Source organism: Schistocerca gregaria, chromosome 2 (assembly GCF_023897955.1).
Source record: "Schistocerca gregaria isolate iqSchGreg1 chromosome 2, iqSchGreg1.2, whole genome shotgun sequence".
Lineage (NCBI taxonomy): Eukaryota > Metazoa > Arthropoda > Insecta > Orthoptera > Acrididae > Schistocerca > Schistocerca gregaria.
In genome coordinates, this window is record NC_064921.1 from 791687110 (window position 1) to 791704535 (window position 17426).

The 17426-nt window shown below is 41.4% G+C and overlaps 1 protein-coding gene across 1 annotated transcript in view; it reads left to right on the forward strand.

The window, feature by feature from the left end:
* Positions 1 to 1193: 1193 nt before the first annotated feature.
* The window catches only part of LOC126335053 (TBC1 domain family member 16), a 103810-nt gene continuing 87577 nt past the window's right edge, over positions 1194 to 17426 (forward strand). The window contains exons 1-5 of the mRNA XM_049997931.1: positions 1194 to 1591; positions 5231 to 5429; positions 7023 to 7525; positions 14925 to 15056; positions 17023 to 17239. Coding sequence (XP_049853888.1) covers positions 1492 to 1591; positions 5231 to 5429; positions 7023 to 7525; positions 14925 to 15056; positions 17023 to 17239 — 1151 coding nt within the window. The 5' untranslated portion in view covers positions 1194 to 1491. The remainder of the gene's footprint in view (positions 1592 to 5230; positions 5430 to 7022; positions 7526 to 14924; positions 15057 to 17022; positions 17240 to 17426) is intronic.

The window sequence follows — 17426 nt, forward strand, 5'->3', positions numbered from 1 at the left end:
AAACCACTTTTTCTGCGTCACAGTCGTAAGGCCGAAATGACAACATTGTTCTCATTGCAACTGGCAATACTTGTGATGGCTACGTGAAACACCCTATCCGATTAAAGAATCGGGACAGCTGGCTCGCATATAGTCCTTGGACACGCAGGAGAAGGACAGAGAGCACTATGATGCCAAGCACCAGAAAGTGAGGTACAGCCCAAGAAATTGGAATGGATCTCATCCGTGTACTTCATATGAAGCCTTACTACAATCCTGAGGCGCAGATCGACGACGGCAACTTTTCACACTAGGAAACTAAAGGCCTACCCGATGATTGCAAAGCTTTCATGGAAGATGCTACCTTTAATGCTCATTGTAGTGAGGAGAATGAGGCAATAAGAACCGCATATGAGGATTCTCCAGTGCTGCCATACAGGAGGCCATTGACAAAATCTAGATCTGGAATTCTGTAGTCGGCTCCAAAGAGACCTTCTGAAACAGCTGGTCGATGCTCTTCAGGAGAGGGAGTAATGCTGCGAACTGTATTACAGCTCATGTGGAGAAGCAGTTGGCGTCGCGGCTGTCATGCTTCGGGTCGCCGGATCATATCCGATGGCCAGCAAGTATTCGTTATTTAGTATTTATCATTTCTAGATGATTGTCGAAAATCCTTATTTATTCATATTCTGGAATATTCGATATTTGTATAAATAGCAGAGACCCTGTCCAGAAAACATTCTGTTCTGTCTGTACTTTGGTGTCCGAAATAAAAGTGCTTTGAGTGTTAGGCTTGTACTTCATTAACAATCCTACTTTCGGATTTGGACTTCACTGTGGTTACAACGAGACAGTATTAAAATGCAGGGGCGAAATGCTACACCACCTCTTAGTGAAGAAAAGTTATTCAGTTCTCAGTTTAAATCCAACGTGACTGTCGTATTTTTCTATAGCCTTGTTACGACGTTTAGGAATTAAGTGGGGTGGGTACTTCTTTTCCCTTCATTGGGGAACAGTTTTTCTTTGTCAATTTTATCATAGGCCTTTCCCAAGCCAAAAAATGTTGATTAACACTGAAAGAAAATAACAATGCTTAGCAACAAAAATTTCGAATTTACATTTTGCAGCATTTTTTGAAACTGATAATACTCTCGAACTACCATCATTATATCGATACTGTCAACACTAATTGTCGTGGCCTTTAAACTATCGATAAACAAAGGTCAATCGAACGTAGTGCATTTAAAATATCGACCTTATACAAATATCGCTAGCGTTTGATAGGAGGAGGAGGAGGAGGAGGAGAAGTTGTTATGAATAATGAAGTGGCGTTGTGCGGCTGTAAATCCGCATGTCACAGTAGCCGCTAGTGATGCCGGAACGATAATACGGATCTGAGTAGAGTAAATGACCGGCGCTACATGACACGACGAATATCATGTTTATGCTATGTTGCGTTGCCGCACTTAGGCTACATGTCACTTTGTGGGTCATCTGTTGAATATCATCAAAATGCCCCTACCAAAAATACTGAAAAAGGCATCAAGCTACATATTGGGTACACAGACGGGGACTCCTCATCAGCCTTTCAACGACGGGGAAGTTGTTTTTTGTACGTAAAATTGCTGTATCTAATGTCTATTGTTTTTAAAGTTACTTAAAATTGTTCTCTTCTATTTCCTTTCCTAAATGGAACTCCTTTTTTTATACGGAAATCGTCAAGAAACTTGCGCTGTGACAACTACTTGAGGTAACAGCTGTTCCTATCCGTAGAACGATAGTTTGCACCTATGTCATTTTAAGAATGCAGTGTTGCTTACCTGCCAGAAACAATGACACAGAGCGCAGCTCTGTTGATTACAGTTGCAGTTATAGACATTTGATACCTTAACACATTTAGCCACCTCTCTCATGTCTTATTGATCATATTTTTGCGAAATTAAGTACGGTAAATGTGAAAGTAGATTATTGCAGCTTTACTCAAAGTAGTATCTTTGTTACGGATCATGGTATGTGTGTCTCCTATAGGCATTCTAGCCCCAACTGATTAATGCTGATGAAACCAACAGTGTAGATTTTTACGGCAGTTTATTTCTTTTGTAGTAGTTTATTTGCACAAGGATACCTTTACTGTGACAAAGGATTGTTCAGCTTAATACAAAGAAAAAAATTTAAGTCATGTTTGCAGACATATGGATGCATATACACTTGTATGTAACAAGGAGAGAATAAGAGGTCATCCTATTCTTTCTTAAAAAGATCATCCTAGGATTTCCCATTAGTTATTTGGTAAAACTTAAATCCGGTTGGACAGAGCAGCTACCTTCAGAATCAGAGCCCAGTGTTTTAACAAATACACTACGTCATTCAGTTATACCTAACTGCAATTCTCTTACATTTTTATACATTCAGAACAAGTTAGATTAATGCCATGTAAAAATAATCATACACTGTTCATTTATGATGAAAAAACATATCCAAGCATGGTTTTATTTTATCCATTATGTGTTAAGATGGTTAACCATCACGTTTTCCATCAGCATGTAGAAGATGCTTAACCGCTGAATATGAAACCCACTAACAAACAAACATTGAAAAGTAGTGGATAAACTAGAACATCATTATCAGAATTGTATTTTTTCATTCTAATTTACAGTCACAGGTCTCAAAACATAATCCATAATGGATGTTAATTAATTAACATTTTAGTATCTCCATACTTGCCTATGCACACTTGCAAATCACTCGGATCTTGACCAAATTACCACATCACTGTTACATCTTTATCCAGTGTAGATCCTTTCTCATAAACACACACAATGTATGAAGTATTTCTCTTGGTATACTAAGATATTACACACAGCTTAACACAAGAAGCAGAAGGTTGCTCTACAAGGACACTACTATTCTTAGTCTGTAAATTTGATATATCATCTACTTTGCTAATGCATGACATATACTTGTTTTACATCATCCGTATATGGTTCACCAAATTTGGTCTAATGCCTTTCAAGACTAATAATATTTGCAGTCAAGTATACTAATTAACTCAACCATGCCAGCCACAGCAAAGACAGTCACTGAAAGCAAACTACTTAAATTGTAATATTATCAACATCTGTCGTTTGATCTTATGCAGTTTGAAACTAATATCAGTGATTTAAAATGCAAAACATTTGTTTTGGAGAAACTATATTTTTATCTGAATTTGAGCACTGTAGTATGAGTTATTGGTAAATAGTAAGCTTGACATGTAAATGAGACAAGAATTTGTTCAATGATACCAATTTTGTTAATGTTTCCAATTATTTTATTGTTGTTATAGAATTCAATACTATGAAAAAAGATCAGTTTTGTAACTGGTGTCAGTCGTTTGTAGCTGGGCAAATGGAAAAAAAAGTCCAATATCTTACTGTGCTCAGATAGAACCAGAAGGAAGAAATTGCTTTGAAAATCTTTAAACTGGGATTCAGGCATTCTTTCAATGTACCCTTATTCCCAGGCATGCTAATCTCGCAATGCCCAAGGTGTTTGTTAGATTGGAAGATGATCGTTTGCTTATGAGTTTGGAAAATGTTATTGGAAGCTTCAGTTAATCCAAGGAAAAGGCATTCTGAAACCCTGAGGAACTTGCATCAGTCTGGGATATATGTTCAATTGTCTAAGCTAAGAGAAAAGTACTACCAACAAAACAAAGACATTTACTCTCTCAGAACAAACTTTTAATATGTTACAGATTGTACTAAAGTCTGTGATTACACACTGTTAGTAATAATAATAATAATAATAATAATTCATTCCAGGCACATCATGATCACATGTAAATGTTTGTTTATCTATTCATCCATGGATCATCTTACAGTGACTTGGAATTAATCATCATAATCAAATGTAAATAATTAGCTTGAAGATATATGTACACACAGAATACATGTGTAATTAAGCCTTCACGAGAATAAGACAGGTGGTCATCAGTTGCCTTGATGGAAGAACCATCCTAGCATTTAGCTGAAATGATTTAGGAAAACACAAATTAGGTCAGCCGGGCAGAGAAAGCACTATCCTCCTGAATGTGAGATCAACCTTTGAGATTGTCTTTCAACTACACATATTCTGAGAAAGCTATCTGTAACAGTAAACAAAATCTTTCTAACAGCATGTCTTTACATTTTTCGCTCATTCACACATCATGTTCTGCAAAAACTAACATGCAGGAGGGCATTGAGAGACGTGGAGTGAGTCATGCTATACATTTAACAGGCTGAATTAGCCTTGGTGGCTGCTTCTGTAAAGTACTATGACAACAATGAATTATGACTTGCTAATCTACCCTGAAAATTATCATAATTACTTTTAGCTTTCTTCATATAAGTGTATTAGGAAAATAAGAGCTATTTTGAAAAAAATCCATTTTCCCTTCTCTTACGTTACTCATCTGCTGTTTCAGTTTAATACATAAACAAAGCACTTACTTTACACAGACCTCTATTCACTGCCCACATACCGAAAAATTCAAGATCTGTTTGACGTTTAGAGTTAGGCAGAATCTACATCCCTGCATGCAAAATTGTAATACATTGTAGAAAGTGTTCTTTTACTTTCTTTTTTTATGTCTGGTGTTTTTCAATTTTGTGTGTGATGTCTACCTGCACCGTGTTACACACTTTGATACCAGAGTGTAAGATTCTGTTACAAAAACAGATATTGTTGTAATGAATTACAAGCTATCTCAAACACTAAGACAAGCAGTAATTTGTATTCATTGCACCATTCTGTAATTTCATTCACAACTTCCAAATGATCCATTGTGCTATACCTACTTCTACAGGAAACTTGTTGCTGTGCAAAATTAAAGCAAAGTATCTGGGCCTGGTTCTTGATTTGGTATGTGGTTTTATCACTGTATATGCAGTCAACTGTTTATAATATTTTCCTCCTATTGATATACCCAATCAGTGCATTAATGTTGTTTTTTCTCTAGGACTTTTGACAAACTGACACAAATTTTTAATCTAATTAGTTCTATTTATCTCTTTTATGTCTTTGGATGATATGGTACTTCTGAAATTTGCTAACATACATTGATCTGGTTTGATACTTCAGTTTGTTATTTAGTCAGTTGTGATTTCATTTTTGAAATAGTCATTTCTTCTGCAGTGTTAATTGTCATAGTCATGTGATCCACATGGAAAGAAGTGAACTCATTCCAGTCATTTCTAATCATAGTGTATAAAATTATTATTGTTTCCAGGTAAGAACAATGTTTGTGTGCATCCACCGGCACTTCTCAGACAGGACTGTGATGTTGTTCATCATCCTGGATACTTGACTATAACTTGCCAGGTGACACCAGACAGAACCAGAACATCACTCAGTCTAACATGGATACCAAATACAACACTGAGGAAAAATCCATGGGCTATTGAAAGACAGGAATCTCACATACACCGGTAATTACATGTGTCATAAAATCAATTAATGAAATAAATTATTAAAACACTAAAGATTATTTTACCACTAATGTCTTACCTTTAAATGTGAATACCAACTGCCATCTACTCCATGTGGTTCTCCTCAACCCAGGGTGCTACCTTCAAGATGTTGATCTCCTCTTCGCCTATGGTTCCATCCACACCTCTGTCCACATTAAATCCACCAACAGTAACTGCATTTCAACAGCTATCATCCCTTTCACACCAAAAATCCATTCCATACAGTCTGTCCACCTGGGGACAGCGTATCTGCAGTGACAAAAACCCACTTGCTCAATATGCTGAGGGTGCCAACAAGGTCTTCATGGAGAGGCACTATCTCCCCGACCTAGTCTGCAAACAGATCCCCCATGCCATCACCCCTCACACCCCCAGTCCTCCCACCATCCCCAAAAATCAGCCACAAGGGAGTGTCCCCTTCACCATCCAATACCACCCTGAACTGGACCACATCCTTCACCAGGTCTGTAATTACCTATCATCATGCCCTGAAATGTGGGACATCCTACTGAGATACTTCGAACAACTCCTAAAGTGGTGTTGCATTGCCCACCCAGCTTCAACATCATCTTAGTACAGTCCTGTGCCAGTCTCAATGCCAACCCCGTGCCACAAGGATCATATCCCTGTGGCAGACCCAGGTGCAAGACCTGCCCACCCACCCAGCACTTTCTATTCCAGTCCTATCTCAGGCTTTTCCTACCGCATCAGGGACTGGGCCACCTGTGAAAGCAGCCATGTCATTTACCAGCTCTGCTGCAATCATTTTGAGCTTTTTAAATTGGTATGACTACCAACCAGGATGAATGGCCATTGCCTAACTGTGGCAAAGAGCAAAGTAGACCACCCTGTGGCACATCATGCTGTTGGACATAACATGCTTGATGTCAATGACTGCTTCACTACCCGAACATCTGGATCTTCCCCTCCACCACCACCATCACCACCACCTATACACTACTGTCCTTTCCCCATCCCCTCCAGATCGCTGTCTGCTCCCACATGATAGTTGTATTCCGGCCTGAGATGCCACAGTTGACGGTAGTGTGTGTGTGTGTGTGTGTGTGTGTGTGTGTGTGTGTGTGTGTGTGTGTGTGAATGATCTATGTCTCCATTTTACTGGTGAAGGCTGTGACTGAAAGCTTTATGTAAGTGTCTTTTAATTGTACCTGTCTGCAACTTGATGTGTCTTCTAAGTAGCAATATGGCTTTTCTTGTTTTGTTGACATATAGGTTAGTATTGAAAATGAGTTTGGTATGATCATTGGATTGGCCTCACAATACACACCTTTATATTTTTCATAAGTCACTTGGATTCAACACTTGGTGAATTACATGTACTGTAATGATCAGATGCTTGATTGACTAGTCACGATCATAAGCATTGTCACTCAGAGAGGTTGACAGGGTTGTGTTCTCAAAACAAGCAGTTGGCACATGAGGTTCTTACTCAGTTATGTGCCACAGACCAGTTGTTAACTGCTTCTGCATTTCTGTTTTTGTTGCTATTCTGATTCCAGGCTAGATGTAAACATTTGCATTTCTTTACAGTGTCGACAATGACCACGATGGAGGCAGTCTCTCAAGCAGAAGCTCAAATCCTAAAGATGACACAAATGATGAGTATCCGAGTATTAGTCCCATTCCAGAGAACTACAGGAAGAGTTCGGCTGAAAGCATTGAATCTCAGTATAGTGCATCTGACGGAAGCTTGCAGCCGGTAGCTCAGGAAAGTGCTTCTCTGAAATCCGATCAGTACAGTAAGAATTTGTCTTCCTCAAACTCGGAGCGAGATAGTTCGCATAACAGTTTAAATATGGAAATTCAGAACTGTGCAAAGGAGGAGAATGTAAACAGCATAACTGTACAGCACTGCGAGGAAGCAGTGCCATCAGTTAACACGGAAGTGGAGCACACAGTGCGACCGCATTTGCTTCCCTGCGAGAAAGAAGGTGACGAATCTCAGGAGAAGGACGCCCAGCCCAGCCCTTCCCTGTCTCAGGCTTCCAGCTGCAGCCTGGCAGTGCCCCTCTCCTTCCTGGGCGGAACTTCAGGTATGTTTATCGGTGATGGAATCAGTGGCCATTACAGTAATCAGCTGGTTTGAAGTTCCAGTTTTGTAAATTACTAGCTGACAAACCCAGCAATGCCTGGGTATTCATTTGCCAATTTTCTATTAGAAACTAAAACAAAAAAATAACTGTGTTTGTAATGCAATATAGAGAAAATGTCATGTGCGTGTATTTGTAAAAATAACTTTGATATTATGAAACAGTCATACAAAGAAATTCATCTAATGTACAGATGTACACTGATCAGCCAGAACATTACGACCACCAACCTCCTATCAATATAAATCCATCCTAGCGATAACAGCGTCACCTGGCGAGGAATGTCTACTAGTCAGACACACACACAGTGCATGTGGTATAAGTGAGCGTGTTGTTCAAGTGTTGAATGGGGAAGGTGTGTGACCTATCTGAATTTGGCCGATGGCACATTGTAATGGCCTGGAGGTTCGGCACGAGCATTTCGGAAACTGTTCAACTGGTCAGGTGTTCGAGGAGTGCTGTGGTGAGTGTCTTCAACAAGTGGCGAAACCAAGGTGAAACCACGTCCACATCTCATTACACGTGTCAGACGCCATATATGGAACTGCGAACTGTGGTGGAACAAACATCAGGTTTTAATACTGGGCAGAGTACAAGTGTGTCTGAACACACAGTTCTCTGAATACTCCTAAGCATTGGCCTCTGCAGCCGACGACCAATGCATGTGCCAGTGTTAACATGACATCAGCAACTGCAACAGAAATGGGCACGAGACCATTGTCACTGCATGTTGGCAAAGCATTGCAGGATCTGACGAATCACCTGACGTGCATGATGGAGACAAGCTGGTATCAGCTCCATTATGCTGTGGGGAACATACATGTGGCCATCCATGGGTCCAGTGGAGCTCGTGCAAGGCTCAATGGCCAAAGAGTATTGTACACTGGTTGCAGACAATGTATACCCCTTCATGACGATAATGTTTCCCAACAGCAGTTGCATTTTTTCAGTAGGATAATGCACCATGTCTCAAGGCCAGGAGAGTGATGGAGTGGTTTGAGGAACACAGTGCCATGTTCCAGTTGATGCGCTGGCCCCCCAACTCATCAGATCTGAACCCGATTGAACACATCTGGGATGTGATTAAACATGGCGTCAGAAGTCATCCCCCTCCCAGTATTTACGCCAGTTAAGTCATTTGTGTGCAGATGTGATGGCAACTCCCTCCAGTGACATGAAGGCCTCATGGCTTCCATGCCACGACACATCACTACTGTTATCCATGCCATAGGTGGACATACTGGCTGTTAGGTAGGTGATTATGTGTTCTGGTTGATCACTGTGTAAGTATAGTATCCCAGACAGTTTCTGGATGCTGGGTAGAGCTGCTTCATATGTCTACAACGTGATTTTGTAAACATCTCTATGGTAGTGCCTCTTCATAGCTATATAGGCAGCTATTGCTTTAGCCTTAGTAGTAAAGAATAAATGTATTGAAACTTTGTGCATGATGCACAATTTTTCACGCACCTCAGAGTTTATGATGTATCTTTGAAATGTTAGGTGCCTTGATATAATTTTGTAGGTGCATTTAGCAGCGTATGTATATACTGTCTGTGAAATTTATTGCAGCATGGAAGTAATAAATTTAAGCATTGCACTGGATGTGGCAGCACATCTCTTTCTTTATGCTATCATAGCTCCTGAACTGTGACAGATAGGTGGTTCTTACTCCCACAGTGATTTGGTTGAAATAAGTACAGTGTTGTAGGAGGAGATGTGGATAAAAAAAAAAAAAGAAAACACAAACACACGCATCCATTTTTATAATATGTATAGATAAACATTGTTGTATATTTGAAAGAAGTTTGAGGAGTTTTTACTATTTTAGGTAGGCTAGAGAGCCAACTAAATATACAGTCTATTCTTTATTCAATGTTTTAAAATGACAGCAGCCCTACAATTCACAGAGGAGTTTTTAAATCTCCTGTCCACTCTATTTTTACCAAATTTTTCATATGTATGATTATTTTTTACACTAGTTTCTGATCTTCATCTGTTTTTTGAAGTAACTACATCAAAAATGATTCAAAGAAATACAAACCGACTGTTGTGCCTTGCCCACTCGTCTAATATAGGGTGCCTAGAAACCCTTCTTTCTCGGATCACTAGACAACAATTCAAATAAATTGTATTAACAGATTTTTATTAAAGTAAGATAAATGACAATCCCTAACTTTGAGAAATTTACACTGGGATGTCGCAAGCAAAGGGCGACATATAACATAAGCAATCTCTTCAGTGTATACAACTCCAACACAAGTCCAGCAATACTGTTCATATGTCACTGCTGTAGAGTGTGTAGGTTGGCTAGACTTCAGCCGTAGATGGCGCTACCATCTCATTGTCATCCTAGAGAGGGGTCGGTCAGCGTACTTCTGCTGACGCCGTCTCACAGTCTTCTCTGCTCTTATGATCCCACCAGACATGCCGGCGCTAGACTACACCGGAACACCAACATCAGTTTTGTGGATTTTAAAGAAACTTTCCATTATTGAGCAAAATTAATTGTGGGCAGTAATGATGAAGGTGATTACCACTCACATCTCATAAAGGTCTATCAAAAACTTATATTTGTGGAACATAAAGTAGTAATGAACACTGGGGAGAAGAGGACACATGATATAAAAATCAGTCAAGCAGTAAGATGAGAATGCTTGCTTGCACCCAATACCAGAAAGTGAAGATGATTTCCAGCTAGCATTACGTCAGTTAAACTAGATGTGTGCTGAGTACAGTCTTAAAATTTGTTGACATGAGACTAAGGTTATGGCATTTGTAGATAAATAACCAGTGCGGTGAAAGTAGTAATTAATAATGAACTAACTGGACAATTTATGGAACAATAAACAGAACGCTTAACTTCAAAATCCAAAAAGATACAAAAATAAATTTTTGTTAAACTGTTATATGGAAGCCAAACTCGTATAAATGAAAAGAAAGAGAACATCAAAATACAAGGAGCAGAGACAAGATTAGATTAGATTAGTTTTCGTTCCATAGATCCGTGTTGAGCAGATCCTCGTATTTGTGGAACATGTCACCTTTTTTTTTAATTTTTAATTTTTTTAAGCTGAAATAACAATACTAATAGTATAAATATATACAACACATCATTTGTTTCTATTAAAAAATTCGTCAATGGAGTAGAAGGAGTTGGCCACTAGTAAGTCTTTCAGGCTTCTTTTAAACTGATCTCTATTTGTAACTAAATTTTTTATGTTTGCTGGCAAATTATTGAAGATGAGTGTTCCTGAGTAGTGGACCCCTTTTTGAACTAAAGTAAGTGCTCAAATTGCAAATACAGATTTGTTAAGGCGTTTCTGCAGTTCTGTGGTGTGCTCCTCCCAACTGAATTTATTATCAAGTTGTAATCCCAGGAATTTAAGACTGTCAACCTCTACTATCTGCTCTTCTTCGTACTTTATGCATATGCTGGGTGGAAAGCTCTTACAGATTCTGAATTGCATATACTGAGTCTTTTCAAAGTTTAATGTCAGTGAGTTGGCTTTAAACCATTTATTAATATCCATGAAAATATCATTAGCAGATCTTTCTAGAACTACACTCGACATACTATTTATTGCAATACTTGTGTCTTCTGCAAACAAAACGAACTCTGCTTCTGGCAGTGTAACTGATGTACACAAGAAAAAGCAATGGCCCTAAGATGGATCCTTGTGGGTCACCACATGTAATGTCTTCCCATTCTGATGATGACTGATGACTTAATTCACTAGTCCCTTGCACTGACACCCTTTGTTTCCTGTTAGCAAGGTATGACTTGAACCATTTTGCAGCACTGCCCGTGACACCATAGAATTCTAATTTATTTAAAATGATGTTGTGGTTTACACAATCAAATGCCTTTGACAAATCACAGAAAATACCTGCTGCTTGTAACTTGTTATTTAATGAATTAAGTACATTTTCACTGTAGGTGTAAATAGCCTTTTCGATATCAGAACTCTTCAGAAATCCAAAATGTGTTCTTGATAATATGTTATTTGTGGTCAGATGGTTGAGAAGCTGCCTGTAGATTACTTTTTCTAAAATTTTTGAGAATGCTGGCAAAAGTGAAGTCGGTCTGTAGTTTGATGGCATCTCTTTATCCCCTTTCTTGAATAGAGGCTTAACATGTGCATATTTCAGCCAGTCAGGAAATGTCCCAGTTATAATTGACTGGTTACACAAGTAACTTCGAATTTTACTAAACTCACAAGAACATGCATTAATTAACTTTGTTGATATTTCATCGTAACCACTAGAATGCTTTGTTTTTAAAGATTTTATTGTGGAAGTTATTTCTTTTGGTGATGTGAATGACATATTCATGTTCCTAAAGCTATTTGTAAAGGCTAGTTTCAGATATTCAAGGGCAGCTAGTTTCAGACATTCCAGAAGAGTGAAAGGTTGTGCAGAAGGAAAAATTTAATAATGGATGAAGATGTTTGATGTGTACATGCTATTATTGAGGAAATGGCTGGATAAAAAGAGAGGTGGGCCCAAATATGGACAAAATGAAAGATGGAAGACTACTCAGGAAAATCCTGAAAGGAAGGACACTCACACATCAACCAAAGAAACAATGAGCTTAAACTTTGTGGCGACGGAAAAGGCAGAGGCATAACTCTATGTCATAAGATGACTACGAAGACATCAAAAACAGAAGTGATTTGGCAAAGCAAACACAGAGGGGACACTTATGTGTCAGTCAGTCTAACATTAATCTCTTCTTGACATGAAATTTTCTTTTCTCTCAAAAATATAGATTATAGCTTGGAGTTTGTAAATCAGTGTTACATCTTATATTCCTCTTTAATCCCCTGAAAAATCCCGTTGAGACTGAAAGTGAGAAATAATTATTGATAATAGTTGTGACAGAGGAGGAACATTTATTTCCCAGTTGCCTGAACAAGAACATCTGGCACAGAACTGAGCTGGCTTATTGACAGAGTTAAATAGATGAATGGATCTCTAGCTTCAAAATCTCTTTTTCCAAGAAAATCTATCAGGGGATAAAAGAAAGGAAGGAGCTTTATGCAAGCCTTTGTTAGAAGACACAGGGTGTGTGGATAACAAATAAAACATAAACAGGAACACAACTATAAACATAGTAGATATTTTATTTTATGATGATTAATTTTGTGCAACTATGCTAGTCCCTGTCCCATACATCCCTCAACAAACCACCCACTCCATTCAGGTGAGAGGTGTCATCCACCCCATCAGAGGCAAGGCTACCTGTGAAATCTACAAACTAAGCTGCAGGCAGTGTGCTGTTTTCTACTTGGGCATTACAACCAATAAGCTGTCAGTTCGCATGAATGGCCACTGACAAACTGTGACCAAGAGACAGCCAGACCACCCAATTGCTGAACATGCTGCTCATCACAATGTGCTTCAGTCGAATGACTGCCTCAAAGCTTGTGCCATCTTTATACTTCCCACCAACACCAGGTTTTCTAAATTGTGCGGGTGGGAACTCGTCCTGCAATGTATTCTCCCCTCCCCCCCCCCTCTCTCTCTCCTTTTTTTAAAAATTTAATCATCAGTCTTCGGACTGGTTTGATGCGGCCCGCCACAAATTCCTCTCCTGTGTCAACCTCTTCATCTCAGACTAGCACTTGCGACCTATGCCCTCAATTATTTGGTGGATGTATTCCAATCTCTGTCTTTCTCTACACTTTTTACCTTCCATAGCTCCCTCTAGTATCATGGAAGTTATTGCCTGATGTCTTAACAGATGTCCTACCTCCTGTCCCTTCTCCTTGTCAGTATTTTCTACATATTCCTTTTCTCTCCGCTTATGCGCAGAACCTCCTCATTCTTCACCTATCAACCCACCTAACTTTCAACATTCTTATATCACACCACATCTCAAATGCTTCGATTCTCTAGCACACTGGACTTGCATTTGGGAGGACGATGGTTCAGTCCCGCGTCCGGCCATCCTGATTTAGGTTTTCTGTTATTTCCCTAAATCGCTTCAGGCAAATGCAGGATGGTTCCTCTGAAAGGGCACGGCCGACTTGCTTCCCCATCCTTCCCTAATCCGATGAGACCGATGACCTTGCTGTTAGGTCTCTTCCTCCAAACAACCCAACCCTTTGATTCTCTTCTGTTCCAGTTTTCCCACAGTCCATGTTTCACTGCCATACATTGCTGTGCTCCAAACGCACATTCTCAGAAATTTCTTCCTCTAATTAAGGTTGATACAAGTAGACTTCTTTTGAGCAGGAATGGCCTTTTTGCCACTGCTAGTTTGCTTTTGATGTCTTCCTTGCTCCGTCCATCATTGGTTATCTTGCTGCCTATGTAGCAGAATTCCTTAACTTCATGTACTTCAAGACGATCAGTCCCAATGTTAAGTTTCTTGCTGTTCTTATTTCTGTGACTTCTCATTACTTTCAACTTTCTTCGATTTACTCTCAGTCTATATTTTTTATTCATTAGACTGTTCATTCCAGTCAGCAGATCATGTAATACCACTTCATTTACACTCATGATAGTAATGTCGTCAGTGAATCATATCATTGATATCCTTTTACCTTGAATTTTAATTCCACTTCTGAAACTTTCTTTTATTTCCATCATTGTTTCTTCAGTGTACAAGTTGAACAGGAGAGGCGAAAGACTACATCCCTGTCTTACACCCTTTTTAATCTGAGTACTTTTTCTCGGTCGTCCACTCTTATTATTCCCTGTTGGCTCTTGTACATATCGTATATTACCCATCTGTCCCTACGTCTTACCCCTGTATCCTATGTTCCCATAACCCCTTGGCCTCAACCTTTGCTAGCACCTGTCCTTCACTCACGTATCCCCTATCCTGCTTCCACTCCAATTCTACACAGCCTTCTATTTAACCAATGCACCCATTAGTCTTTTTTTCTCCCTTCCATATTTCTCTTCTTCCCTGCTTGCCTCCCCCCACATCCTTGCATGCTCCCACATACCCTCGCATCCCTCCTCCTCCTCACCACAGTCTCCTCCTTACCCCCAACAACAGTGGATTGCTTCTCCCATCAGGTGCAGTAGCTGTATGCAGTCCAGCCTCAGAGGCCAGACTGTGTGTGTGTGTGTGTGTGTGTGTGTGTGTGTGTGTGTGTGTGTGTGTTATACTTTAGAAGAAGGCCTTTTGGCAGAAAGCTTAAATGCTAAGCCATCTTTTTGGTGTACCAGTCTGCGACTCAGCATCTCCTCTGTATGGTGGGTAATGATCTATACTTTTCATGATATTGTCATTACTTCACCCTGGATTTTTCATTGTTTGATTTCATTACTGGCCCTGACACATGGATTGCAATCATACACACTGCAACAGTTATTTTGTTTCCAGATGACATTCCTACTTGGATGAGTTCACCTGAGCTGCTGGCTCTGCGTCACAATCTCAACTTTCCTGAGAGCCAGACTGCATCTCCAGTTGTCCGCAGGACACACAAATGTCGTCGCTTTTCTGTTGATCTAAGTAAGTTGCTATTACAAATTTTTCAGTACTTAGTGTTGTGCAGCTCCGAGATATCAAAGAAAAGACATTTGTAAATGTTTGTTTAATGTAAGTTGATAGCAGATTTTATGTTAAATATTTAAAAAGTCTTTTCTTCAATAAGTTGCTATTGTCATTGCTTTACATGTACTTAAATTCTACAGAACTGTTCAATCTCCGGCATCATCTTTGTTTAACTTCGCCTTCACAACATGTGGCTCCCACTCATTCTGGGGTCAGTGGTTTTCCTTTCCTTTTAACCTTTCCCAACCTCTCCCTCCCTCCCTCCCTCCCTCCCTCCCTCCCTCCCTCCCTCCCTCCCTCCCTCCCTCCCTCCCTCCCTCCCTCCCTCCCTCCCTCCCTCCCTCCCTCCCTCCCTCCCTCCCTCCCTCCCTCCCTCCCTCCCTCCCTCCCTCCCTCCCTCCCTCCCTCCCTCCCTCCCTCCCTCCCTCCCTCCCTCCCTCCCTCCCTCCCTCCCTCCCTCCCTCCCTCCCTCCCTCCCTCCCTCCCTCCCTCCCTCCCTCCCTCCCTCCCTCCCTCCCTCCCTCCCTCCCTCCCTCCCTCCCTCCCTCCCTCCCTCCCTCCCTCCCTCCCTCCCTCCCTCCCTCCCTCCCTCCCTCCCTCCCTCCCTCCCTCCCTCCCTCCCTCCCTCCCTCCCTCCCTCCCTCCCTCCCTCCCTCCCTCCCTCCCTCCCTCCCTCCCTCCCTCCCTCCCTCCCTCCCTCCCTCCCTCCCTCCCTCCCTCCCTCCCTCCCTCCCTCCCTCCCTCCCTCCCTCCCTCCCTCCCTCCCTCCCTCCCTCCCTCCCTCCCTCCCTCCCTCCCTCCCTCCCTCCCTCCCTCCCTCCCTCCCTCCCTCCCTCCCTCCCTCCCTCCCTCCCTCCCTCCCTCCCTCCCTCCCTCCCTCCCTCCCTCCCTCCCTCCCTCCCTCCCTCCCTCCCTCCCTCCCTCCCTCCCTCCCTCCCTCCCTCCCTCCCTCCCTCCCTCCCTCCCTCCCTCCCTCCCTCCCTCCCTCCCTCCCTCCCTCCCTCCCTCCCTCCCTCCCTCCCTCCCTCCCTCCCTCCCTCCCTCCCTCCCTCCCTCCCTCCCTCCCTCCCTCCCTCCCTCCCTCCCTCCCTCCCTCCCTCCCTCCCTCCCTCCCTCCCTCCCTCCCTCCCTCCCTCCCTCCCTCCCTCCCTCCCTCCCTCCCTCCCTCCCTCCCTCCCTCCCTCCCTCCCTCCCTCCCTCCCTCCCTCCCTCCCTCCCTCCCTCCCTCCCTCCCTCCCTCCCTCCCTCCCTCCCTCCCTCCCTCCCTCCCTCCCTCCCTCCCTCCCTCCCTCCCTCCCTCCCTCCCTCCCTCCCTCCCTCCCTCCCTCCCTCCCTCCCTCCCTCCCTCCCTCCCTCCCTAGTTATTAGTTCCTAAAGCTAGGTATTGTGTAAGTTTTACTTATATATGTATCTGTCATCAGTACACACTAGATCGCGTGTTATGGCCACCATTAATTTCGTTGATTGAATTTTCCTTTGATACAGATGATATGAGCTCGTTCTTTGAGGAGACCCCTTCAGTTTTGACTGAAATTGTCATATATATTAGGTCATGAAACAGGCAGCCTGTTCATATCATTTGGCCTCATTGCATTGTTCCCCAAATTTTACGGTACAACCCTAGTAATGGGTACTCTTGAAACTGCAGTGATTGGTGTTATTTCCTAAGTGGTACCTGAATCCTATGCACATTACAGGGGAAGAAAAGGTGCTATCGAATCAAATAAACAACTTTTCCATATCATTCTTCATCAGATACTTGAAAACCATGAAAAGGAACGTAAATTTTAACATTCATTTTTGTACATTGTGGTTGACCAGGTAAATTTATTCAGTAATTTTTTTATTTGTATTCTTTATCTTTGTTTTGTATTTATAAGCTTTGCAGCTTGTGTAATAAAATATTTATCCTTCTTCATTCTAGGCCAGATGCGTTCACTGCGGTTGTTCTTCAATGATACAGAATGTACTTGTGGCCAGTTGGTAGTTGCTTCACGTGAAAGCCAGTATAAAATTCTTCACTTCCACCATGGTGGCTTAGATAGGCTGGCTAAAGTTTTACAAGAGTGGAGCTTCCTTCTTCATGCTGACCTGCCATCAGCAGAAGACTCACTACCATACCGACATTTCATGGTTTGCAGGTGCATTTTACATGTAATTGAATGACAGTTCCTTAATAGTGTGTTTGTTGCATATTCGTATGTATCCCACATCAGCATTGTTATAAACTTGCTTCTTATTCATAATACTGATAACTGTTGCATGCATTTTTTTAATCTGAACTTTATTTTCTGTTTTTGACGTATACTCCATTATCAGCTATGAACT